The 27958-nt window shown below is 41.9% G+C and overlaps 1 protein-coding gene across 2 annotated transcripts; it reads right to left on the bottom strand.

The window, feature by feature from the left end:
* On the bottom strand, window positions 1-13973 carry LOC124272710 (beta-lactamase-like protein 3). 2 transcript variants are annotated; one of them, XR_006897407.1, is made up of 8 exons: window positions 13108-13973; window positions 9257-9405; window positions 8052-8169; window positions 7612-7702; window positions 6884-7040; window positions 5845-6012; window positions 355-2981; window positions 1-195 (listed from the first exon to the last, which is right to left on the bottom strand). XR_006897407.1 is itself a non-coding variant. In XM_046707894.1 (7 exons), the coding sequence occupies exons 1-7, from the start codon at window positions 13578-13580 to the stop codon at window positions 2419-2421; spliced, it is 1719 nt and encodes a 572-aa protein (XP_046563850.1). In that variant the 5' UTR covers window positions 13581-13973; the 3' UTR covers window positions 319-2418. The 2 variants fall into 2 exon arrangements, 1 of the variants encoding a protein (XP_046563850.1); XM_046707894.1 differs by lacking the exon at window positions 1-195 and having other exon boundaries at window positions 319-2981.
* Between the last annotated feature and the right edge of the window lie 13985 nt (window positions 13974-27958).

The raw sequence follows: 27958 nt of genomic DNA, 5'->3' as shown, positions 1-27958 counted from the left end.
GGGGAACACCAGTCTAGGATGAAACAGACTTCAATCTGGGGAACACCAGTCTAGGATGAAACAGACTTCAATCTGGGGAACACCAGTCTAGGATGTAACAGGCATATATATATATGTAGGTTCTCGACATCGATCTGGGACACACCAGACACAAGTCAGGCCGCGATAGACACCAATCTGGGAGGTTCTAGACACCTCCAGACACCAGTCAGGCCGCGATAGACACCAATCTGGGAGGTTCTAGACACCTCCAGACACCAGTCAGGCCGCGATAGACACCAATCTGGGAGGTTCTAGACACCTCCAGACACCAGTCAGGCCGCGATAGACACCAATCTGGGAGGTTCTAGACACCTCCAGACACCAGTCCAGGACGCACCGTGCATCAGACACCCCGGCTCTAGACACCGACCTAGGACACGCTAGACACCACGGCTCTAGACACCGACCTAGGACACGCTAGACACCTGCGTAAATGACTTTGATACCAATCTAGAAGCATCAGTCCAGATCACCTGGAAGGGGTATGAACTGTATCACAAATGAATTATCTTACTGATATATGCTCAATAAGACGTATCAGTGCTTTTCTAGCGAGACGGATGTACATATAACTGTATAGCACTCCAGGTACTGCTACTGATGGGCAGAAACCCCGACAATCAAAGACGGCAAACACGATGTACGTTTCACATGCGTGTGCGTATAGTTTGAATATGGAAAAGGTACAACACATACACTTGGAAATGGCGAGGGTGGGGGTTAGGGGGCGGCAGCGACATCAAGGAGATCATCTTGTGATTTAGATTACTGAAAATATTATCCGTATTACTTCATGTAATTATAGCATATCATATCTATCGTGCGTGACTTGACCACACGTGACGAACTTCCACATTCACAAGACCGGGTAGGGACAAAGCCCAAAAGTTCGAATCACTGTTAGGACAATAATTTAAAAAAAATAACAATCTAGACTTTTGCAATCATGTATTGTTTTTATATGTTATGATTAACATAGATTTCAAATTTTACAGAAATCGGCGAAGAAACGAAGATTTTAGAAAATTCAACCGCTTCACTCATTACATTATTAAAATACAATGAGCGAATTTTCTAAAATCTTTATTTCTGTACCAATTTCGGTCAAATTGGAAATATATGTTACTCATAACATATAAAAATAATATATGATTGCAAAAGTCCAAATTATTATATTTTCAAATTATTGTCCAAACAATGATTCGAACCCCTGTAGGAAAACCCATGGCAGGGCCGGACTGTCTGTCGAGGTGAGCTACAGCAGATATCTAGGTTCACGGCTATACTAGTATATGGACAATGATTGAAGTATATGTTCAGAATACACCACAGCTATACACATACACTGAGACACACAACAGGTTAACAACGAGACACATATGTACAATGAGGGTCGGTTTTACTTAGCATCGAACAATATTTCAGTTATATCACGGCATAAGGACCTTCTTCAGGAAAGCTCAACGTGGGCTAGGCAACGACGTCTACCACGATACTGAACACCCACGCGCAATTAGGATTATAAATTGGGCGAAACCGGGATTCGAACCCACGGCAAGCCCAGCCTTGCAGGGCAAACACGAACGAACATTTGTTGAAAAATTGAGTAAAGTAGCAAAATACTGATTACAATATTTGTATAAATATATTTAAGAAACAACGATTGTCATTATAATGTACTGAATACGAACAGCTGCACAAATGACATGCACTGAAGCATGGGTGTGTGAATATCCCATTAGTACCGCTGTAAGCCAAACACATGCATTGACAGGAATATATACAGAGTATACTTAGCGTCATTATTGAGGGGACTCTCAAATGAGAACTGCATTAAAAACACACGTTTATTGTTATTTGTCTCGTACGGGTTGTGTTCAGGCGTGTGTTTTGTGTTTTTTTCAATAATCATAAATTTTGCACTTTTCATTGGTTTAGTAAGCTGGTCCATGTTTTAAGTTTAATAATAGTATCCAGTCATCGCGACACAGGCAATAACAAGATGTTGTTCAACTGTTTCACATTGTTAAAATGCTCAGACCTACTTGGGCCTCATTGGAATATGTTAATGTCTCAAGCCCTACACACCAAGTGCCTCTCCAAGAATGACGCTAAGTATAAATGGTAGTCTATTAACGACAGCACCAGCCTCGATTACCCAGCGTATTATGTATCGACTTATGAAAGTCCACCCTCTTAAATCAAATAACACTGTTTTCTCACTAATTAAACAAGCAATGACTTCTCAATTACATAAAAGGGCGTTTGGTTCTGTCTCAAATACTATTAGAAATCACTCCGAGACCTATCAGATGTCGACGTGTTCCTGCTTATAATTCTTCATAGAATATTGACATATTACGCTGGATAACCGAGTTACTGCTGATGTATTAAGAACAGGGACATGGCTGAAACAATAACTAGAATGAAGCAGCTGTTGGTGAAAGTAGTTCCGGATGTGATGTGACTTGGCGTAATAATGTTCATTGATTCTTCTAGAAAACCAACTGCTTCCGGGTCATCTTTAACGAACACCGGCGGTATGGAGGGTTCGAGGAAGGGAACTTTGAGAGCAGCGACGGATCCATTATGGTGTCTGAGAAAGTACAGCGGCTTGCTGAAGTGGACAACGTCACGTGGTAAATGGTTATACGGCGCCTCCGGCTGCTGATACATCACATCACGTGACGTCGACGGCTGCAGTGTTCCTCTAAGTAACAGGCCGAATGTGAAACGAAGTGTTTCGTTTTTGATAATTATTTCAAACTTCCCAAACGCTTTATGAAAATATTTGCCCACATATTCTGTCTTGTTGATGAAGTTTGGATCTTGATTGACAGCCGGATGTGGAGCACGAGTTATCTTCTCTTTGAGAGGAGCTCTTCCCCAAGGTTCTGGGTACATGCAGGCGGTTGCCGTCCCGAGCCACTGGTCTTTGCCTGGAGTAAATAACCAAACATTTTATGATATGTTACTGTGTCTAGACTACAATCATTATAATCACTGCAACAACTGTGACCCACGTGTGAATATGTGTTTAATATTGCTTTTACCCGTGAAGATCTGTGTTAGAATTGGTCCGCAGCAACCCAAGCTTGTCTAACGGGATCAGGCGATTAACGGGATCAGGATCGCTAACTTGGTTGACACGTATCCCAAGTCCGTAGATAGATTCTCATGATATTCATCACTGGATTGTCCAGACTCGATTATTACACAGAGTGAGTGAGTTAGTTGTGTTTTACGCCACTTTTAGCAATATTCCAGCAATATCACTGCGGGGGACACCAGAAATGGGCTTCACACATTGAACCCATGTGGGGAGATTATTACACAGAACGCCGCCATATAGCTGGGATATTTGAAAGTACGGCGTTAAACACCAAACAAACACGCTATTAACAATTAACAATTATTTCAGCTCTTTCAGCATGTAATGTATTGAAGCAGGTTATCACTTTGTTGAAATCCACAAACTGTCAGGTGCTGATAAACATGGAGAAATTATCCACGACCTTGGGTCTCTGGCAGGCCAAGGGACGCAACTCTGCACCCACCCCTGCCACCAGATCCAGGTGTCGCTTCCAGCCTCATCCGCTCCTATACCATGATACCATGATACCATGATACCATGCACATCGTCCTTGATATGTTAAATATCACTTTATACATTTGTATTAGCAAATTAAACAGGAACTGGAACAGGAAATGAATACAGACATCTGAAATGTCTTCGAAAGTTTGAAGCCTTGTCAATCGCATTAATTTGTATCTTTTACTCCGCTTCGATGGGCTCTATGTCAAGGTCTGATAAACCCTTCAGAGGATGCCACGGCGTGAACTTTCTTATCACCAATGAGCATGACAATGAATATGAAACCAAAAGACATTTTTGAAATTCACATTGCCAGTAAAACAATATTTAAATAAACAGACGATCATATGAAATAAGTTAACTTTGTTGATCATAACTTATTTATTACATGTAACGATGTACATTCGTACACCGTTATCAAGTGAAAGTAATAGCAGATTGAAGTAACTAAGCTATGACATTACTTTAATTTGATAACGTTTTCCACAAAGTTGTGTATTTCCTTATTAAGTCACCAACTTTAGAATGCCAATCAAACGATTATAAGAAAGTACATGTATACCAAAGTTTCTTTTTTATAATTTAAGGTGAGACAGTATTGTTAGACGGAAAGTTCCCATATCGCTGCGTTGGACGTCAAGAAAACTTGCAATGCACATGAAACAGGAAATCCGTGAACATAAGCGTATATAAACGGTGGCATGACAAGCGATAATTATCAGTCGTCAGTAAAATACCCGAGAGCATGTCAAATCTTACTCGTGAAGGACGAGTGGAGCCATTGGTGCAGTGCTTGGTAAGACCGACTGTGACCCTGTTCAGACAGTGTTAAAGAATGACTGGCATAACGTAGGACAAGCCAAGAACTAGAAGCCCCGCGTCACAACTACCACCGAGGACCGCTGTCTTCGCAACAGATTCCTGTCTATGACAGCATCGGAACAGACTGCGGTTGGACATTTCACTCCCCACGTCACGCACTTCGACAGCCTAGTATCTGGGCCTATTGGCCATTTAGTGGAATGCCATTTACGAGGCAACATCGTTTCGGCTTTAGGAACACCCTATTCAACGCGGACAAATGTCCTAACTGGCAATGTGTGCACTTTTCTTGTCAGAGCAGGTTCCAGATGGCGAAAACACAAGGATCCACTCCTGTTGTGCTCTAGTTGCTGTATATAGCGCGACAGTGGCAGTGTGATGGTCTGAGGTGGGATTGGTCGTCCGCAGAGGACAGCGTTACATTGACTCGTCAATGTTGATTAAAGTTGATAAGTTACATACAATATAATTGTTTTGAAACTCGAAGCGATTTATGATTACATTTCCTAAAACTGTTGGAAGCGCACGTACAATCTCCACAACAAGATCGTCAGAAATACACTCAATTGAACCCATGAGAGCCGTTATGTAAACAAACGCACGTGCATGGATTTGAATCTCTCACCTTCCATGGCAATATCTTTACTAAAAACTACACATGAGCCAAAACAATTATGTTACCGACATTCCTTGTACTTTCAATTTGATGATACATATTTTCCAAGATTTTTTAAACAATGACATAATGCCATAAACGATTTAAGCATTCGGGAGTATATTTATCAAAGCATCGCCTTCATTACGCGCGGTCTGATTGGTTTGTCGTATTTTCGCACATAACAAGCATCGGGACGGGGACGAGTCTTCTTGGAGTTTACGGAAAGGGGCGAGTGGTGACGAAGGGAATGTTTCGCGATTTGATAAGCTGTGTTCTGATTGGTCAATTGAAAAGGTTAGCTGACGCGACCTTCTACTAGGGTTTGTTAGACTCAGTATAAGCAGTGTAACGAATAATACTGAGCCTAAGTTTACTTAGACTGGTTAAAGCATATATACATTCATTTAGTGACAGTTATTTTCATGGAAACATGCCGTCAAGAGTGTGAAATCGCCCATTCGTAGTGCTTTACTGGATCTGTTGACCTTTGATAGTGAACATGATGTTTCTTCAGAGTGTAGAACTCAGCCAAATTACACTTTCGTAACGACATATTTACACCCTCATGTCATTGTTCTACCTTTCTAAAAGAATACCGATATACTTGCATATGATAGCCTGTTAGAAAGGGTTAAATATAAGAAAGGGTAAGATATACTTATTTGTTAAATGAGACTAGATACTTGAACCAAGTGTTCTACAGAACAAAGGAGCGCAGCGGACCTACCCAGCATGAGGTCAAGGCTGTACATGGTGATGATGTCCCTGATAATTGTCTGCTGACTGGGCGCGAAGCTCGTGATGGCCACCCACACCCCGACTCCCTCCTCGGGGAGCAGCGTCTGCATCAGGCGGTATCCGCTGAACGCTCCCGTGTGACTCAACTTCTTGTAACCTGGAGAAAGACGATCAAATGAGTGAGTATTGTTTTACGCCGCTTTTAGCAACATCACGGCGGGAGACACCAGAAATAGGCTTCACACATTGTACCCATGTGGTAAATCGAACCCGGGCCTTCAGCGTGACGAGCGAACGCTTTAACCACTAGGCTACCCCACCGCCCCCCGCCGATCAGGAAATCCGTGATGGACGGAACAAATCCGAGAACACGGTAGATCTTTTTGAGTTGAATGGAACGTCACTTTGAACAGTATTTCTGTTATAAGACGGGGGTAGGTGGGGTAGCCTAGTGGTTAAAGCGTTGGCTCGTCACGCCGAAGACCCGGGTTCGATTCCCCACATGGGTATAATGTGTGAAACCCATTTCTGGTGTCCCCCGCCGTGATAATGCTGGAATATAGCTAAAAGCGGCGTAAAACTAAAACTCAGTCAGTCAGTTATAACACGGTTAGTAAACAACGACTACAAGCAAGACACATTGTTGGGAACCCCTCAACTCGTGTACTTGTGGTGAAGATACTCAAAGGTGCCGTGAGGTACTTGGTACGTAGTTGTAGCTGATTGGTTGTAATGAAACCTAGCACTAAAGTAAGGAAACGTATTTTGTTTTTGCGATTTTACAGTTCGAAAAATGCTGACACTGCAGATTTCGCGACGTAAAACATACTGTAAGAATGTAATGAGTAGATATGATAATGAATATTTTGACTTTGTATGAATCACTGAAATATGTACACGCTTACAGAGTTTCCGCTCCTTATGAGCAAACAATCATCAACATGAAAAATATTTGACAAATAGGCTTAAACATTTACAGGCTTATTCACACGATTCGTAAATGACTTATATTTGGGATCAGCCGATACCTCTGTAAACTCCGTTCATCCAGCCGAGGGCGTATGTGAAGTCGAGGTTGACGACCGGAAATCGGGCCCGCGTGATGCCTGACCTCTCGAGGACGATATGAGGCCTGTATGTCTCCTTCAAAGCAGTGCGGTTCAAGATCTGGTACCCTTTGGCATTCTGAGAAAATACACCAATATGTAGGTGTTATCACATATTTGAACGATTTCTTCTGAAAGGTGTCCTAACTCCACGTCTGTTGTATAACGTTCAGTTGATGGTTGTAGAAAGTACACTTGACCACAACTGACATTTGCTAAAACGTTGGATGTTTGTCAGCGTCAGACGATTCAGAATAGAAATGTGACACAACTTGTGCTCGGAGCTAAATATGAATATCTTCAGACTATACAGAAATACAAAGTTCTGGTATTAGAAACGTTTCCATTTCCAAACAGACCTCTGTTTTGTACTACCAACTAGAGTACTTAAAGAATTGGGGCTAACTCAAGTAAAAACATATGTTCACGCCGGCTTTAGCCGTTTACCGTTTGAAGGAATAAAACACAGTAGGATATTCTGCAATGTACCCTATGATTATATTCAGGACGAATCTGGGAATCCAACCCATGATTAGCGGAACCTTGCACGGCAATAGGACTTTTGAAACGTCACCTCCTATCACTGGGCCTCCCTGTACAACTGGATGACAAGCACCTTCTCAATTATTGTGAGTAGTATACGAACAAACCTTTCCCCCTTTGAGGTGAAACTGGAGCCACTTGGCCATGTCCCTGGCCGTGCTGAACACCCCAGCAGCTGCATGGGCTTGTCGGATCACTCTACAGCAGAGATGAGAAATACATATGGCTTCCGGTTATGACACACGGAGATACAGACCATTTTAGTCCAGGTACTACATTACAGGAAGCAATTCAAAATTTTCCTGCCTTCAGTGGGTTTTTTGTTACACGTGCTGAATAATGTTCGTCCTGAGAAAACCCCATTGATATTGGAGTGGACTATACTTTATACGGATGAGATCAATGGAGATCAATACGCCAAAGGGGTTGTCTCCCTTTAGGTAGGTTTAGTTAAGACGCCATTTCTGATGATAGCGATGAGTGGGGATGTTTGCATACCCACACCACAACACCTATTACTCCCCAAACCCAGCTATGATAGACTTACGGCAGTAGGAGTCGTTCCTCATTGTGGAGACAGGTGTTGTTGACGATGGTGCAGGAGTAGGCCATGTCCCTGACGTCGGTGTCAGAGAGCTGGGACACCACGCGACTGTTGTCCATCCCTGTACAAAGGGAATTAAAAGCGACAGACTGAACACACGTGAGTGAAGTGGGTGCAGTTGTAAACCCCAGTCTAGCCATAATCCCCGGTCGGTTTAAACAGGGAGACTATATAAGGTTGTAGAGTATCCCTGGTTTAAAACAGAGTCCCACTACCTGGAACACCGGCTGGCATGGGTAACTGTCCACTCGTTGGGTCTTGATACACAATCATCGTCTGACGACATACAGGACTTGCTGGTATCCCGATAAGGATCACTCAGTGCGGGTGGAAGGTATCTGCATCGTTTTCAGCTACAGACCCGTGCCAAATATTTTCGGATACTTGACGTAATTTTCACAGACTTACATGCTATTTCAGTGTAGCATAAATATTTTTCATGAAGTGAGTTTAGGATGAATCTTTGTAACATTTGACAGGCAAATGTGAATGATCTCTGCTCTGCGCACACAATTTAAGTTCAGTTTTCCGACCACTGTTTAACTAATGACATCACATCTATCAACTTTCGTATGGTTCCACAATGCACAATCTCATAGGCCGCCATGTTAAAGGAGTTCTCGGCACTGTGCATATGTGGATTAACTTGTTGCCATTCGATAAATAAGCCACGGAAAAGTAAACAGAAATTGTGTGATCGTAGGTAAGATGATTCCTCATAAATGTGCAAAAGTTTACTTGGATCTTACGAAACTTAAATTCATTTATGCTTGTGCTAGACTAAATTAACATGTAAGTCTATGGAAATTACGTCAAGTGTCCGAATATAACTGGCACGGGTCTGTATGTTCGCAGAAGGACAATAACGAACCTTGCAAAGTATATCTGATTATAGCTGCTTGAGATATTACTTTAAAGTACAGCTACCAAATTATGCTTTATATATTGCAGTCGCAAGTACCAATGTTTGACTTAGTGGAAGTTACCTAATGCTATGTTTTACACTAGACCTTTGGTGGCAAGTGCCCAACTAAATGCATGACATACTCAGTGGTTGACAAGTACTGAAACATCACGCTTGACATGTTGTGATGAACGTGCACGACGATATTCTGGGCATGTCACAGCGAAAGAAATTAGGTACGTACCTAGAGGCTTGAAGATGTTGTTGACGATGGCGTCTCCCCACATCGTCCCCGTCGCCCGCTGCAGCACCAACCCTGCCAAGACGTACAGGAAGTTGCTGTAGATATAGCGACTACGGAACTGGTACAACACCGGAAAATACTGCAGGCGACTGAAACAGACCGACAAGAACATTTTCAGACGCGTATCTTTCGATTCCGACGCGTATGTGTTCATGGAATACTATGATACCAGTGTTTGCGAACAAGTGAGGGTATTTTTGGTGGCACCTCGCACCATATCACAGAAACGTAAGTCAATTCTTCACCTCTTCTTACCATGTACAAGTCTAAATAGGCATGTAATCGTTCATGAATTTAAATGACCTTTCTTTGTTATCAAATATTCGGTAACGAGACTTATCCTTACACAGGTTTCCAAAGTATCGAAAAAAGAAAAAATGTGAAATAGGTATCCAATTCTGGACATCTATGGTGGCACCGCACCATAAACATAACACTTTGTTTACCGCTCACAATGCATAACGTACATCAGTCAATTCTTCACCTTGACTTGTTAAATCGTCTTTAGATGGTACACTAAGGGATCTAAACTTGGTTGACACACCATCGTATCCCTAGTATTGGAATTTAATCGGACATGGTTTATCGTTCGATAATCACCGTCAAACAGCCAAGGAGACCAGAGTCACCGCGTGTCATGATGTTTCAAATTCTTGCTTAATAGAAGTAAAAACACTATCCCAAACATTGTATGGCAAGAGACATCAATGGCGCCAGCTTTCCCTTCACGTCGAACAATATGCAAATGCTAAATAATGATGCCTAAAGACAATCCCTCTGGCTCAAATCAGGGTTACAACATTCAGTGCCTCAGTTTTCAAAGATTTCTTGGCAGACATGACCCCCGATCCTCAACTAAGGGCTATAACATCAAGCATCTGATACAGGTGTCATGTTTGATAAGAAATCCTGCAGGGTTTATATGTAAGAAATAATTTGTCACGGGTTATAACAAACTAATAATATGCATAATTATTTCCGAGTAAGCGCATTCATTTCGTCTTTATAAGGAACTAAGACTTCAAAGCAGTCTCTCTGATGAAACAGACGATGAAAACCATTTTGTCACACTTCGATGTTTCCTGATAATATCAGGGAAATTCCATCCAAGTTATGGATGAATCTAATACAAGTCTTAGCGTTCGGGGGAAACTTAGAGAAAAACCATCACACGTTTCATCTTTAAAGAGTACCACATTGTAGTGACTGCATGATACCTGTCCGAATACACCGGATACAGCGGTGGCTACAGACTGTGATACATGGAGTGGGTGGCAGTATCAAGTTGTCTTAATTTGGAAGTAATTGTCCTAAATCGACAGACAATTTAATTTAGTGCACATTTCTTTCAATTGTCTCCAATAACACTGTCTGCTTAAAAAGCCCATCTCTGACAAATCTGGCAGCTCTCACCCCAACGCTTGATATTCAGGCCTGGCTGTTGTTTAAGAGGGTAAATCTCCCTCTAATGGAAACACGTGTTTGACGGATTCCCGATGCGAGGACTGTCCGGTCTGACTTGATACACAGATAATTACACGACAGCGGCGACGTGTCGGGCAATGCAATGACGGAAACAGATTAGCGGCGTCCTCCACGGCGAAACAGTACACAGAACAATGTACAGAGCATTTACATAACAATAGGCAGAACAATGGGAAGGACAATTAAAAGAACAGTGTACAGAACATTCACATAACAATGTATAGAATAGTGAGTGAGTGAGTTTAGTTTTACACCGCTTTTAGCAATATTCCAGCAATATCACGGCGGGGGACACCAGAAATGGGCTTCACACATTGTACCCGAGCGGACGCTTTAACCACTAGGCTACCCCACCGCCCAAATGTATTGAACAATAGGCAGCACAATCTGCAGAACATTTGCATAACACTGTACAGAGCAATAGGCAAAATAATGCACGCAAACATTTACATAACGCTGTACAGAGCAATAGGCAAAATAATGCACGCAAACATTTGCATAACGCTGTACAGAGCAATAGGCAAAATAATGCACGCAAACATTTGCATAACACTGTACAGAGCAATAGGCAAAATAATGCACGCAAACATTTACATAACAATGTATAGAGCAATAGGCAAAATAATGCACGCAAACATTACATAACGCTGTTACAGAGCAATAGGCAAAATAATGCACGCAAACATTTACATAACACTGTACAGAGCAATAGGCAAAATAATGCACGCAAACATTACATAACGCTGTACAGAGCAATAGGCAAAATAATGCACGCAAACATTTACATAACACTGTACAGAGCAATAGGCAAAATAATGCACGCAAACATTACATAACACTGTACAGAGCAATAGGCAAAATAATGCACGCAAACATTACATAACACTGTACAGAGCAATAGGCAAAATAATGCACGCAAACATTACAGAACGCTGTACAGAGCAATAGGCAAAATAATGCACGCAAACATTTACATAACACTGTACAGAGCAATAGCAAAATAATGCACGCAAACATTACATAACACTGTACAGAGCAATAGGCAAAATAATGCACGCAAACATTACAGAACGCTGTACAGAGCAATAGGCAAAATAATGCACGCAAACATTTACATAACACTGTACAGAGCAATAGGCAAAATAATGCACGCAAACATTTACATAACAATGTATAGAAAAATGCACAGAACATTTACATGAAATCAAATGGAACAATAAACATAACAATCCATAGGACTGACTGGCTGACGGACGGACTGACTGACGGACTGACTGACTGACTAAGTTTGGTTTTACGCCGCTTTTAGCAATATTCCAGCACGTTGTACGTACTGATTAATGGACAAAACGATTGCAATACGTATGTATTGAACAATACACAGATCAATGCCGGAAACAAGAGAGCAATAGAGAGAATAATGCTCGAGACTCGAGCTAGCACATTTCGACAGACGAAGGATCAAATAATACAAAAACTAATGCTCAAAAAAATTAACAGCAATGCAAAGAAAATTGTTCAAATAGTATCCAGAACAATACTCAAAAACATGTTAACAGAACAATTGACAAGCGACTGTTGAAGCAACACAGAGACTAATGTTCCAGACAATGGGATAATGCATAGAGCACAAACAAAACCAAACAGCAACTTGCATAACACCACAAAGCCCAGCTTATTGAAACTGCTTTAAACAACATGTGTATACAGAACAAACAGGGTATTGGAGGTGATCGTGACATTACTCTGTTAACATATCTTTAAATATTTTATCCATAATTAATAGAACTAGCACTGTGATAGTCGTTTCAATCACATCCTTTCAACAATTCTTTTTAACTAGATATAGACAAATAATTCCATTTCAACTGAAAAGGAGCCCTTGCGAGAGGGGCCATTCAAATAAACCTGAGGAAATCTAGACTTGCTTCACATTGGGCTTTCGCTTTACAGAAAGGGCTGAGAGGAGGGGGAAATAAAGTGGTTGAGGGATTGTGACTTCCTTTCTACGTGAAACAACGTGTGAACCAGAGATGGTCTATTTGTATTCATCTACACCTCTGTTACCGTGAACAGGATACACACATCAAAATGTTTTATATGACATGCATAACGCTTTAATGCAATATACAATATAACAATATAAGTTATTGCAACTCAAACATATAGGAGCGATACATCGCAGGTCACCTACCTTAGGTACCTATCTGGTCGGCTTCTTTTGAACCTAGGACTCAAACCAGTGGTTTATCATAATGCCCCAAAACTACCCTCACAATTCAAGATAGCATACCCGTAGTACTCACTGGGCCAACTGTTCTATCGTCAGGTTCAGGACTGCTTGGCTCAGGCCGTAATACGACGGCATACCCAGGCGATGGGACAATAGGTCCTTCAGGGACGTTCGCTTGGTGCGGAATTCATTCTGGAGTTTGAACCTCGGACCTAACAACTTCCGTATGGGCGTCTCCCAATCCGTCAGTCCCTTCGCCACGGCGTCGGCCGCCAGTGTTGCTGTAAACGACTTCGTAATAGATGCCATGTTGATAAGCGTTTGGTCCGTCATCCGAGCACCCGTAACAACGTTGGCGACACCATAGCCTGCCGTGTGGACGATGTGCCGCTTTTTGACCAACGCAATACTGACGCCGGTTACGTTACGACATTTCATCACTGTTTGGATGAACTCATCCAAGGAATTCTTCTCTTCTGTCCCAAACGTTGACAAGACAGTTGGAAGGAAAACTACCACCAAACAAGGAACCCCCACGCCCAGCATTGTCCCGTCTTAGAGACAGTCAGCCGCTGCTACATCTGTGCCTAACGTGTACGACACCTATCGTACAGCCTGCTAAAGGATTATCGTGAAGTCGATCAGATGCATGTGAAATCCAGGGGATATGTGAGATGTACCGCTGTCCATAGCCTCGAGATCGACAAGCCACGCTCGGCTACCTGAGATACTGAACATACAAGTCGGATAACGCCACTCAGCCTTCGACCGACGTGAGGAGAATCACCAACAGTTAACTTGTACTACGGCTTTCTGGGGATTACTTCTAGGTAATAGCTTCCTTCGTCGTAGTCCAAGAATTCCTGCAGTGAAATTAAGTGTCAGTAATATCAGATTCCTCCAGCGTTATGTTGTGGAAATGTGTGTCAGCCAATAACGCGCGATGAGCATTCAGGGATAACAAATACTATGCAGTGATATTTTTCCGTTCCCGCGACCCATATAAAACGATACAAAGAAGAGGTGTAACTATGTGTGAATGTTAACCCATGCTGAAAGTTCTCGAACAGTGGTTGAAAAGGATCTGGGCTTGAACAAGTTGTCCCTCTTTGCAAGAACGATTCAACTTGCTCACTCGCTAGCTATTTGCAAACTTGAAGTTTATGACGTAATTCATTGTAGCATTGTATTATTGTCAGACTTGACACTTATTTCAATGTCTAGACTTAGAGCTACATGGACTCACGAGAGTTCGATACAGCCACTCTGCGAGGTACGGGGGACACACTAATGGTGACTCCCTCGGTTAATCCAACCATGAGAGTAAAGACACATTTTCATTCTCAATAGTGTACACTAGAACCGTGTAAGTCCTCAGCTACACAAGGTAGTGAGCACTTATAAATATGCACTACACAAAGTAGTTAACAATTTTAAATATACGCTACACTTAGTAGTTAGCAATTTAATATGCGGTACACTAAAGTGGATAACACTCTTAAATATACGCTACACTAAGTAGTTAGCAATTTAATATGCGCTACACTAAAGTGGATAACACTCTTAAATATACGCTACACTAACTAATTAGAACTTTTAATATGCGCTACGGGGCGGTGGGGTAGCCTAGTGGTTAAAGCGTTGGCTCGTCACGCCGAAGACCCGGGTTCGAATCCCCACATGGGTACAATGTGTGAAGCCCATTTCTGGCGTCCCCCGCCGTGATGTTGCTGGAATATTGCTCAAAGCGGTGTAAAACCAAACTCAGTCAGTCAGTCAGACATAGTGCACAAAATCATATATAATTGTTGGATAATACCCTAATTACGATGCAGTTGTCAGATATTGTGTAAACGTCAGTAATATGCGTTACACTAAGTATTAACAGCTAAGTCTTTAAATATAAGCTACACTGTGGAGTTAACACCTTTAAATAATCACTGAGAAGTTAACACTTTTAAATAATGACAAAGTGTAATTACTATAAAAGTTATAAACATTCTCCCACCATATAATGTCCACGAGAATTGAATCCATTCCAAAATACATAATTAAAACAAGTAGGGGATATTCAATAAAAACGTGTCATAAGACATGTTGGATGGGTGACGAGTGCTGGCCATGGTAAGATGGTTATATTCTCTGGCTGAAGATACACAGTAACGGTACGAGGGAGCCTGTGTAGTCTTGCGTTGTCATCCTGAATCCCCAAATGACGTCCATACATGCTTGTCGGCGAGCAAATGGCTTCAAGAAATCGTCACGGTAGTACTGTTCAGTGAAACGTACGTAAATATCACGTAAAGGTGCTCTGTCAGTCACACTGATCCCAACCCTTGAGCCACACCTAAAAAGTGTTTTTAAACGATCGCTGTCTGATGTTATTTGCCGTCTAAACCACATCTTGTTGCTCCGTCTGATGTTATTTCCGTCTAAACTACATCCTGTTGCTCTGTCTGATGTTATTTCGGTCTAACCTACATCCTGTTGCTCTGTCTGATGTTATTTCCGTCTAAACCACATCCTGTTGCTCTGTCTGATGTTATTTCCGTCTAAACCACATCCTGTTGCTCTGTCTGATGTTATTTCCGTCTAAACCACATCCTGTTGCGGCTGTCATGACCAAAGTAAATCTTGATTAATCCAAAAAAACGACGATTGGTCCAGCGCTGCTGCTCTTGACACAACGACGTCTTACAGTAGTGTGACGTTCCGTCCGTCGCTGGATAAAATGTGGACGTCATGCACGGATGGTCTGTTCACTCACTCTAGAACTCTGTGGTAACTCTGTGAAGCTCATTTCATAGTTGAGAGGCACTTTGACCCCAGTTTGTCTGCCTTCGTCGACCAGACCAACGTCTGTCATCAACGTAATTTGGCTGTCCATATTGTAATTGTAATCTGCTAATTACCGACAGTGAAACGTTAAAAGCCACAATGATTTGTTTTGTTTCCAACTTGCCATCATTCCAGTTGTGCGTAGCCGTTCCTGACGTGTTATAAATAATATCAACCCAAAATGGAAGTTCACCTATTTTTTCAATAGCTGATAAGTTCATAAACTTTTCAAAGATGATTCAAGATAAACGGCTCAAGCATTTCACATGAACAGTACGATAATACGCGCTCACTACAATCAGAATTGGTCCAGTATTGTTCATGTAACCAATGATAACCAATATTATTCATGTTGTGACATTAATAATTAGTAACTTTTTATTCAAAGTATCAGATAAGCTTGATTAACGTTTCTATACATTATTATTTATTGACGTGACATAAATTTAAACAAAATGAGATGAATGTTAGTTGAAGACTGGTTACACGCATGCATAACGAAAGCTTGCAGTGAGTTGCGACTAAAGTTCATCCTCCAGAAGTATCCCAGTCCCTCAACAGTGTCAATGTAGTGTAGGAATGGTACGAAAAGTCACGATTGGAGCTACTTCAAGGACGTGTAAAAATGACTTAGGGTACCACATCCACCTTAAAATCGTAACAAACAAAATACGTGGTAAACTAACGTCTACGCGCATGTACATATATACAAGAGGGTCGTTTGTGAGTGTATTTGTGAGTCACAAGGCGTCACGAGAAGTTGGTTCAAAGCGATCAGGTGCATTGAAAATTACATCCTTAAAAATATTGTGTACATCTTAGTGTATCTTTTCTGAAAAGATTTGTTTCTACGATTTCAAGAGATCATAATATGCTGACTGATGATGTTTCCGGATTCAACGGTGCACAGATTGACAATTCCACAGTCCAACTTGACCACATCGTTATATTGCCTTAGCAGTAATTGACCACTTAACCACAGAGCAAGACTTGCAAGAACATGTTTATTTTACAAAAAGTATGAACAAATGTTGCTTTATGGTGTTTCTCATTGTCTTCATTTACGCCGTAACTCAGAATTGCTCCACCTATGTGCGTGTGAACATACGCTATGACCCTTCATTGACCCTGTGACCTATTGAAGACCGGCGGTTTACTGAACTCCAGATATGGAATTCTAACTGAGGACACGGCGCCCTGGTCGTTCCTGGAGAAAGAGACAGGAAACCCTTTCGGGTACTCGGGAAATTCAGCCATTCGAAACGTTAGTGGGAAATCCAGCGTTTGGTTGAACTGGTCACGTGACTGAAGGTTAAGGTCACCGCGCAGCAGCACGCCGAACGAATACTTCAGCTGTCCGCCATCTTGAAACACCTTGAAAGTCCCGAACGCTGGATGAATATAGTCACCTACATAGTCGCTGATGTCGGCAAAGTCGTCTGACGTTGAGTCATCCTCATGAGCGTTCCGTCTGTATTGGGGCTGTTTCGGGGGGTCCCAGGGACTCGGGTAGGTGCACGCTGTTGTTGAATTCAGCCACGGAGTTTCACCTGTATGAAACAGATAATGAGTGAGTGAGTGCCATATCTGCGCCAGTAAATTGACGTTGTAAAGATTTTTACTTAATTCATCCAGTGAATATAATATAATACAATACAATACAATACAATACAATACAATACAATACAATACAATACAATACAATATAATATAATATAATATAATATAAATATAAATAAACTCATGTCCAAAAGAAACGATACCAAATATTTTTTTCAATGTTTTTAAATTAATGATACTTTTTGGAGAAAAAACATATTTCTGTGTATCCCACGTTCCTAACCAAACGTATTCGATCGAAAAAACCGGTAACATTTATTCACTTAAGAAGCAATCGCACGAAAACTCAAAATGACGTTAAGTCGTGTAGCACGAAATGCACGTGCAGATGAACTGTATAAAACCACTGGTCCGACACGTTGTGCCCACAGCAGTAAAACGTACACAAAGAAATGGCACGTTTGACAGCGATCGAGAGAAAGAGCAGTTGGAATGGTCCGACAGGGAGCATCACACGCCGCTGTAGCAAGAACGTTTGGATGCGCGCGCATAATCGTTACCAGGTTAATGCGACGGTTGCGTCAAACAGGCCGAACAACAGACAGGCCGAGAAGCGGGAGACCCCAGGTGACCACGCCTATTCAAGACAACCACATCCGGTTACTTCACCTACGTAACCGCTTCGTTCCTGCGACGTTAACGGCGGCGACGGGACTGGGACACCGGATCAGTCGACAAACCGTCTACAGGAGACTGCAGGCACATGGTATCCGTGCACGTCGCCCCTACCGCGGAGTCTACCTGACACGTCAAAACAGAGTCAACCGATTGATATGGGCCAGGCGTGTTCGGCGGTGGCAACGTCGAAACTGGGCACGTGTCTTGTTTTCGGACGAAAGCCGGTTTTGCCTTTACAAGAACGATGGTCGGCAGCGAGTATACCGAAGAGTTCGCGAACGTTTGGCGCCGAACTGCATCCAGCAAGTCCATGCATTTGGAGGCGAAGGTGTAATGATGCGGGGAAGTATCTGCGGTGATGTGAAAACGAGGCTCGTCATTATTCGGGGGAACCTGAATGCACAGCGTTACCAGGATGAGGTTTTACGACCAGTCGTGCAGCCATTCGCCCAACAGCATCCAGGAGGAATCGTGTTCCACCACGATAACGCTGGGGGCCTCATACGGCAAGATTGATCCAGAACTTCCTTGCCAACGCCAACATACAGGTTTTGTCATGGCCAGCGTGTTCACCGGATTTGAATCCCATTGAGCACATATGGGATCACCTCAATCGGAAAATCAGAAACGCCCTGCGCCCCCAGCCAACCTCCAACAATTGGAACATTGTCTCCAGGATGAGTGGCAGCGAATCGCCCCTAACGTCATCCGACGTTTGACGTCATCAGCTCGGAGGCGTGTCATGGCATAATATCGCAGCTGCTGGAATTTGGACATACCCGGTACTAAAAGTGGCGTTAAGGCCTGTTCATCAGTCTCTATCAATCATCCTCTGTCTGAGATGTTATTTCCGTCTAAACTACATCCTGTTGCTCTGTCTGATGTTATTTCCGTCTAAACTACATCCTGTTGCTCTGTCTGATGTTATTTCCGTCTAAACTACATCCTGTTGCTCCGTCTGATGTTATGTCCGTCTAAACCACATCCTGTTGCTCCGTCTGATGTTATTTCCGTCTAAACTACATCCTGTTGCTCTGTCTGATGTTATTTCCGTCTAAACCACATCCTGTTGCTCTGTTTGATGTTATTTCCGTCTAAACCACATCCTATTGCGGCTGTTATTACCAAGGACGTGTAAAAATGACTCAGGGTACAACATCCACCTTAGAATCGTAACAAACAAAATACGTGGCAAACTAACGTCTGCGTGCATGTACATATATACAAGAGGGTCGTTTGTGAGTGTATTTGTGAGTCACAAGGAGTCACGAGAAGTTGGTTCAAATCGATCAGGTGCATTCAAAATTACATCCTTAAAAATAATGTGTACATCTTAGTGTATCTATTCTGAAAGGATTTGTTTCTACGATTTCAAGAGATCAAAATCATCTGCTGACTGACGATGTTTCCGGATTCAACGGTGCACAGATTGACAATTCCACAGTCCGACTTGACCACATCGTTATATTGCCCTAGTAGTAATTGACCACTTAACCACAGAGCAAGACTTGCAAGAAATCTTTGCAACATGTTTATTTTACAAAAAGTATGAACAAATGTTGCTTTATGGTGTTTCTCATTGTCTTCATTTACGCCGTAACTTAAAATTGCTCCACCTATGTGCGTGTGCATACGCTATGACCCTTCATTGACCTTGTGACCTATTGAAGACCGGCGGTTTACTGAACTCCAGATATGGAATTCTAACTGAGGACACGGCGCCCTGGTCGTTCCTGGAGAACGAGACAGGAAACCCTTTCGGGTACTCGGGATATTCAGCCATTCGAAACGTGAGTGGGAAATCCAGCGTTTGGTTGAACTGGTCACGTGACTGAAGGTTAAGGTCACCGCGCAGCAGCACGCCGAACGAATACTTCAGCTGTCCGCCATCTTGAAACACCTTGAAAGTCCCGAACGCTGGATGAATGTAGTCACCTACATAGTCGCTGATGTCGGCAAAGTCGTCTGACGTTGAGTCATCCTCATGAGCGTTCCGTATGTATCGGGGCTGTTTCGGGGGGTCCCAGGGACTCGGGTAGGTGCACGCTGTTGTTGAATTCCAGCCACGGAGTTTCACCTGTATGGGGAAACAGATAACAATGTGAGTGAGTGCCATATCTGCGCCAGTAAATTGACGTTGTAAAGATTTTTTACTTAATTCATTCAGTGCATATAATATAATATAATATAATATAATATATAATATAATATAATATAATATAATATAATATAATATAATATAATATAATATAATAATTAATATAACATAATATAATATAATATAATATAATATAATATAATATAATATAATATAATATAATATAATATAATATAATATAATATAATATAATATAATATAATATAATATAATTGCATGTCTAAAATAACTTGAAATGATATAATGTCAATATAATACTATATTGGGCCTTCCCTATTATACTATTCAAACTTTCGGCGAAACATTATTATCGCTGGATGAAGGGAAGTAACTCTCAGCATGTTTCCCGCATTAGGAGTTAAGCGCTTTAGTTTCGTATTTGCTGTTTTGGCTCCACTTGTGCCAACACGGTAAGTTTGAAATTACCGAACGAAGTAATGAGATATTGTAAACGTTCATACATCGGGAAGTATTTTGTAGCATCATTATTTCCATCCATATATATTGTTGAACCAGGTGCATACAGTGGCAATAATGTGATTCCAAAATGTGGGCCCACTTCAGCGCCTGTTATAGGAGCCGAAACAAGTGGGCCCACATTTTACTTGCTTTTATCATGGTATTCTGTAATGCCCTTTTGTTTTATAATATGACGGAAATAATGTCATTTCAAAATGTGGGCCCACTTCAGCACCCGTTATAGGAGCCGAAAATAAGTGGGCCCACATTTAGAAACTTGCTTTTTTTATCATGGTATTCTGTAAATGCTTTTTTGTTTTTATGATATAACACAAACTGCATGAAATTCAACTAAAACAACTTTGATTTCCCCTCAATGAACAAGAATGTATTCGCACATGTTGAATTCCTTAGACACGTCATCAGGTTGATTAATATTGAGTGTGTCCATATGCAGGATTATCACTTAAATCATGCTGAGGGAAATGAAACTATAATGAATATAATGAAACAAGAACAACAGTTAATTAAAACTCATTACTGTGATGGAAATAATTTTACATCAGAGACCTGGAAATATTTACCAACAAGTATATACTGTTTCTGTAAAGTTATAAACACCAAGCAGAAAAACTAGTGAAAGGGGTGGTATTTCCTAATGAGATCTGTCATGAGGGAAAACATGCACTCATTCTTGTTGTTCCAACGGAACATAAGTTCATCAAGATGCGGACCAAGCTGCCCTTTGGATACACCATGCATGGATTTAAACTTTGATTTGGCGTTACCCTAAAACCCTTCAATGGTATTGGTGTGAGCCCCAGTATGAGGATCTACATAATTGTTTTTGTGGCAAACCGTTTTGGTGCTCATAACCATTTCTCTTTAAGCAAAGATATGATTTGAATTCATCAGTTATGATCTGAGTGCCAACTTCAACATGGGCAAGTACTATGGGTAGTAATGTTTCAGTGGTTCTGTTCTCAACACTGAATAAAAGAACATTTTTAGTGTCTCTATCTATGAGACGAAAAACCCAATAGGTAGGAATACCCTGACTGGAACCCATGTGGTATTTTCTCTTTCTACCCCATTTGCTTACATCCATCTCCACAGTATGGCCAACCCCACCCAAAGTAACTGGCTCATCTAATAATGCGCAGACTTTAAGCCTCTGTATAAATTGTACCAATTGTACAATGATGTCTCACATACATCAATGCAAAACAGATACAATATCATGAGGAAAGTACCAAGGCTAAGCCTCTGTCCTTCCCATAAGCTACCTAATCTCACTGACTTTGTTTTTCTACATTTAGGACATCGCCAGTTATGGCCATCAGCGTTCTGTTTGTCTTTCTGCCACAACATATTCACATTGCATATGCTACATATTTGTGAGGAAGCCAGTAATTTGTTCCTTTTCAAATAGTCAAGTGTTTTCTCAGAGTCATAGCAAATTGAAGCTATATCTAACACTGTAACTTCCATTTTGATTTAAACACACAATTACATCAGTGAATATCCTGTGAAATGCTTGAATGCCTCATCGGCCAGCCAGCATGTGTATTGCTTGAAATAAATTCCTGAAGATAAGATGGAACTGACCCACCAGTAAAGTCTACCAACAAAAGTAAGACCATCAAGTCTGCTGATCACCAGAATGTCAAATCCATTATGTCTAATTACTGCAAACTTGTATCTGTTATAACAGCTTCCAAACATTTCATCAACTTTTCCAGGAAGGAAATGAAAAGTGAAATTGTCATATTCCAACTCCGAAATACTTGACCAGTTCTCACACAGGTTTTCAGCAATACTATCTTCTGTGAAACTTCCTATTTGAGTTATATATGACTGTTTCTTTTTGGACCACCAATGTACAAGCTGAATTACTCTTCCTTCCTTAGCTCGTAGGTCTTTAGACACTGCTTTTAATTCATTCAGGATATGTTTGAAAACACATTATGTATGACACACCCTGAGAAGCAGGCACCTAAGTCATCATAGTTCTCATGGAATCCAGAGACATATTTTGCAAGCAAGGATCTGACTGTAACTATTAATGCATGACCTGGGTGGGTATCTTAATGTCTGATGTATAAAATTTTCAAGTTCAGACTATTCATGTAAAAGACAGCATTCAAAACATTTCTTCTGTATCTTTTCCCATTGATGGTTCGTTTCTGTCTCAGTGTATATTTAAAATAACACAGCACATCAACTGAATGTTCTGGGAAAAGTGGTCTGAAACCTGTGTCATAAAATCTGTAATTTGCTTCATCCTCTTGATAATCTTCAATGTAATCACTTTCTTTGAGATGGCAGTCCACAAATTTTGCAAAAATCTTTCTTTTTGACACACAATGGGGGATAACCTCGTTTTGAGCCAAAATTCTTTAGGACACTTTAATAAACGTTTTTCACAATATTTCGTAACGCAACACTCACGGAATTCGTCCATTTCCCATTATTTTCAACTTCAAAACGAGTGATAACTTCGTAGTAAAAATCTACGGGAACAGTAGTATGCAAATTAGACTTACCTTTGACCCTGACCCACGAAGGTCGATTATTTGGGCCAATAGAACGTCGCCTGGCTCACAGCTTCTCCAATGACACGACGGGGCTTGTCTCATTAATATTCCAATGAGGTCCTGAATCTGACAAGCTTCGCGGGGTTTCAACCCTGACTTTTGATTGTGTTTTCATCTTAAAACATTTCCATCAGACGTTTATTTCAAGAAATACACAACGTTTTGAATTTATGTTCTTAGATATACCTGATTATACTTGTTTAATAATACATAGCTGCTTTATTTTCGAATGTGGGCCCACTTCCTTGTATCGGAAAACAAACTTAGAGTTACTTCCCTTCACGTTGCCTCCATCCACCGATAATAATGTATCGCCAAACTTTCTTTCTCTCTTCACTCAACATATGACCACAAAGGCGGAGGGTACCTAGCAAAACGTCGAGGGCGTACATGGTGATGACGTCGCGGACGGTGTCCCCCTCCCCGTTCCTGCTGCCGGTGATGCCGACCCACACCCCCACCCCTACCTCAGGGAGGAAGGTGAGGGTGGCGCTGTAGCTGCTGTACTCCCCTGTGTGGAACGTCTTGGCGTACCCTGCAACACAGACGTCCACACTACAGACGGTCTCGTTATCACTCAACTGGCAGCAATAGAACAACTCGTCACGGAGCATGGTATTTATTACGTTATCACGCGTGAAAGAATCTAGCTATCTGATTGGTCAGTTGTCATCTTGTAAAAACCTATACAAATCATCTGACCTCCCTTAATTCATATCTTGACGTCATAATGATTGATGCTTGTCAGGTCACATCTGTGTCTGTTCAAACTTCGAGCTACCAAACCAATATATTCAATAAAAAAAATTCGTGTATTTGTAACTGGTGTACATGGGAAAACAGCGGAGGCCTTAAAACAACTGAGGAGTGTTTTGAGTGATGACTCGTCTTTCATCGTTTTCAGACACGGCAATGACCGACCACACTAGGCTCGAGTCACACACTTATTTCCCTGCACTGACGTCATTCAATGCATGTTCTTCAGTGGCAATCCACATCACCAGATCGAAATCCAATGAAATGTTTTCCCGAACTTGATAGGCGCGTACCTTGATCTCGGACATTGCAAATACTTGGTGGCCTTGGAACAGGAATTCACCTCCGGACAGATCATGGGGACCCTGTGTATTCGACTGACAATTTATACTAATGATGTTCAGTGTTCATCCGCGTTATTGAAGCTACGTGTCCTTGACATTGGCTACCGCGTGACATAGCGATATTTTGTGATGCTGCATGAATTCTTCAAACACATCATCACTTGTTGAAGAAAGTAACGGTGCTTCATACTCAGTGATGTAAATGTTACGCGGTCGATGTAACAAGATGACTGGTTACTTGTCGGATGAAGGTTAAATTGTATCAAGACAAATGCATTATCCAAACCTGTACCTGGTAACAGGAGACAGAACAACAAGTCCTACAGGACGGTTGATGTAACTCCCCAACCAATATACGCTCATCTCATCCCATACGTGCTTTGTCGGTGAGCGAGTGAACTACATGGTTTTACGCCGCTTTCAGCAATAGTCTAGCAATATCACGGCGGAGGACACCAGAAATGGGCTTCACAGATTGTACCCATGAGGGGAATCGAACTATCTGGGTGAGGGTTCTGGACAAACAGCTGCCCGTGGGAGTACAGCGATTCCTCAAGATATTTGTTATAACAGGTCGACGCAATGGCAGGCATGATCCTGCTGCAATGTGACGTCACGATGCCGCCCCGGTAGCAACTTCGTTTTGCGCTTGTCCAGCGTAACTACGGCAGTGGTAGAGCGTTAACCTGATTTACGGATGAACAGAGGTGTGTTAATGTGCTAACCGAAACAATTTCGTCGGTGAAAAACTTCGTCGGTGAATATCATGCTTCCAACAAACATCCAAATTGTGCACCGTACATGGATATCTTAGTGGATGATTTTTCATGAGTATGTATTGAAAGATGTATTAGTTTCAATTTCAGAATGTATTCTGAATAGGCTTTGTATGGAGTTACTTTTTTCCTTTACTTCAAAAGGGTCAATGTATAAGAACAAGCACCTCGTAAATACCTCTCAAAGATCTAAAACATGTCTGCATTAAATACTATACCATTGAAAACTCCCTTCATCCATCCAAGGCCGTAGTCAAAGCTGAGGTTGTCGACAGGGAATGTGTCGCGGCTGATGCCACCAAGACCCATCGTCATGGAGGCGTCGTACGTCTCCTTCAGCACCGACTCAGTTATCACCTGACGTCCTGTGTTGTCCTGTATGTGGGGAAATACTCAGGGCCGTAGATTTTCGAAGCTCTCTCAGCGCTAAGATAGTCGTAAGTTACTGTTAATGTATGGCACTTACGAGTATCTTAGCGCTGAGAGAGCTTCGAAAATCTAGGCCCAGGTCAGGTGTTAGTCTTCTTGCACAGTTACATTTCTTATGTCACCATAACCATGGTGAATACACATAGTCGATATAAGTCATAATTACGTTTACCCACTTAGCGTTAATAAATAGAACGTAGGAGGAATTGTGTTATATTTTGTGGGCATACTGAAAGTGTTAACTGTAGTGGGACATTTCGTCCACGTTCCATATGTTCTACATTCATTTGCAAGGACGAGGAGGACAATGATCCGATAAAGAAATATTTTTATTGTCCTGATCGAAAATACAATATGGCCGTCATGGCACCCATGTTGAAACCCTTTAATTTCTATGACACACCTGACATTTATTTGTGAAATAGCAAATGGGCAACCAAGCAGCTTACAGCGACTGAATGTTTGCTTGCGCCGCAGTCATCCGGTCAGTTGGTCAAGCAAACCAGTGGCTGGGTGCATGATCAAAACCTACGTGGTCGGGATGCAAACAGCGAGAGGAATCATTGTGACTACCCAATCATCAGTTGAGACGCACTGTGTAGTTACCTTGCCTCCACTGATGTGGAACTTCATCCACTTGGCCATGTCCAGGGCGTTAGTGTAGACTCCAGCAGCAGGGTTTATCTCCCGCACCATCCTGTGTAGGGGATACTTTACTATATATAGTGGACGTAGTGTGTAGCTCTCTGGGAAGGCTGCGTATTCTCCTTTAGCGTAATATGTGCACTCATCATACGCCTTTTCACACTGTACGCGCACTTACACAGTGTTCACGCACAAAGACATTGTACGTGCACTTACACACTGGTTACGTACGCACTTATACACTGTACGTGCACTTATGTATACCATACCCATATGTTTACTTTGTAGTCACTTACGCGTTGTATACGTACGTACGCATAGCATACATGTGTGATAAGTAAATAAGATACACGATAATACTTTCCCCCTGCTTTCAGCAATATTCCAGCCACATCATGATGGCAGGATGGGGACGCCGGAGGTTCCACATATTGTATCCGGATGGGGCGGGGACACCAGAAATGGGCTTCACACATTGTGCCCATGTGGGGATTCGAACCCGGGTCGTCAGCGTAACGAGCCGACGCTTTAAACATGCTGCAGTTTCTCTTTCATTAGGCTACACCACCGCCCCCAGCTATTCACTTGATCAGGTCAAGCTGAACAAGCTGTATATATCCAACCTGGCTGCTATAGTAGGTGAACTTACGGCATTAAGGCTTTCTCTGGGTTCTGTACAGCCGTCGAGTTGATGATGGTGTAGGAATACGCGGTGTTGGACCAATCAGCTTCCGTCAACGTCGTACTAACGCGACTTCCGGTCATATCTGGACAGACATTGAACACCTACTTCTATTATCGTGTCTTCAACTAGGATTTGGTCACGAAACACTACTGAATGTGTAGTTACTTAGCTATGCCATAAACTAAACCATTGTGGGATGTCTATTTCAAACATAGTCGTGGAAATGCATGGATAAGAGTTACTGTTTGATTGGTGGTTTTGTTGTTTGACGCCACACTCAGCAATATTACTGCTTTATGGCGGCGGTCTGTAAATAATCGAGTCTGGACCAGACAATCCATTTGTCAGCAGCATCTACGCAATGGGGATACGATGACGTGTGTCAACCATGTCAGCGAGCCTGACCTCCCGATCCCGTTAGTCGCATCTTACGACAAGCACGAGCTGCTGAAGACCAATTCTGACGGTCTTCACGGGTGTTAGTGTTTGAACTAAAACAGTCTGTAGCTATGCATTATATAGCAACGTATACTACATATAAAGTAAACTTACGGGCAAAAGAAAGTGCACATATCAAAATTAAATTAACCAAAAGGTTACACTTCATAACGCGATTAAAAACTATGGCAAAAAACAATCGCCGAAACACAACCAGTACAGGTACACCTATGACAGGCGAACCAAACACACCGCGGAATATCCATTATCATGTTTCAGTTTAAGCTAACATCGTGGGTGTATAATATCTTTGTCGTTTATATCGAGTCCACTGACTTAGAGGTTTGTAGATGTGATTGTAGACGCCATCCTCCCACGTCTCGCCAGTAGCCGTCTCCACCGCCGCCCCCGCCGCCACAAACAGGTAATTGCTGTACAGGAAACGCTGGCGGAACTCGTACAGAACAGGAAAGTCCTTCAGACGTCTGTCCATCATGCGAACAAGGAATTGCTAAGTGTTAAATCATACATAAATCATTATACATAAATTGTAAGTGATTC

This window comes from Haliotis rubra, unplaced genomic scaffold (assembly GCF_003918875.1).
Source record: "Haliotis rubra isolate DU_JTF1 unplaced genomic scaffold, ASM391887v1 Scf172, whole genome shotgun sequence".
NCBI lineage: Eukaryota > Metazoa > Mollusca > Gastropoda > Lepetellida > Haliotidae > Haliotis > Haliotis rubra.
Note: the sequence above shows the minus strand (reverse complement) of the source record. Positions and strands in the feature narration are given on the sequence as shown.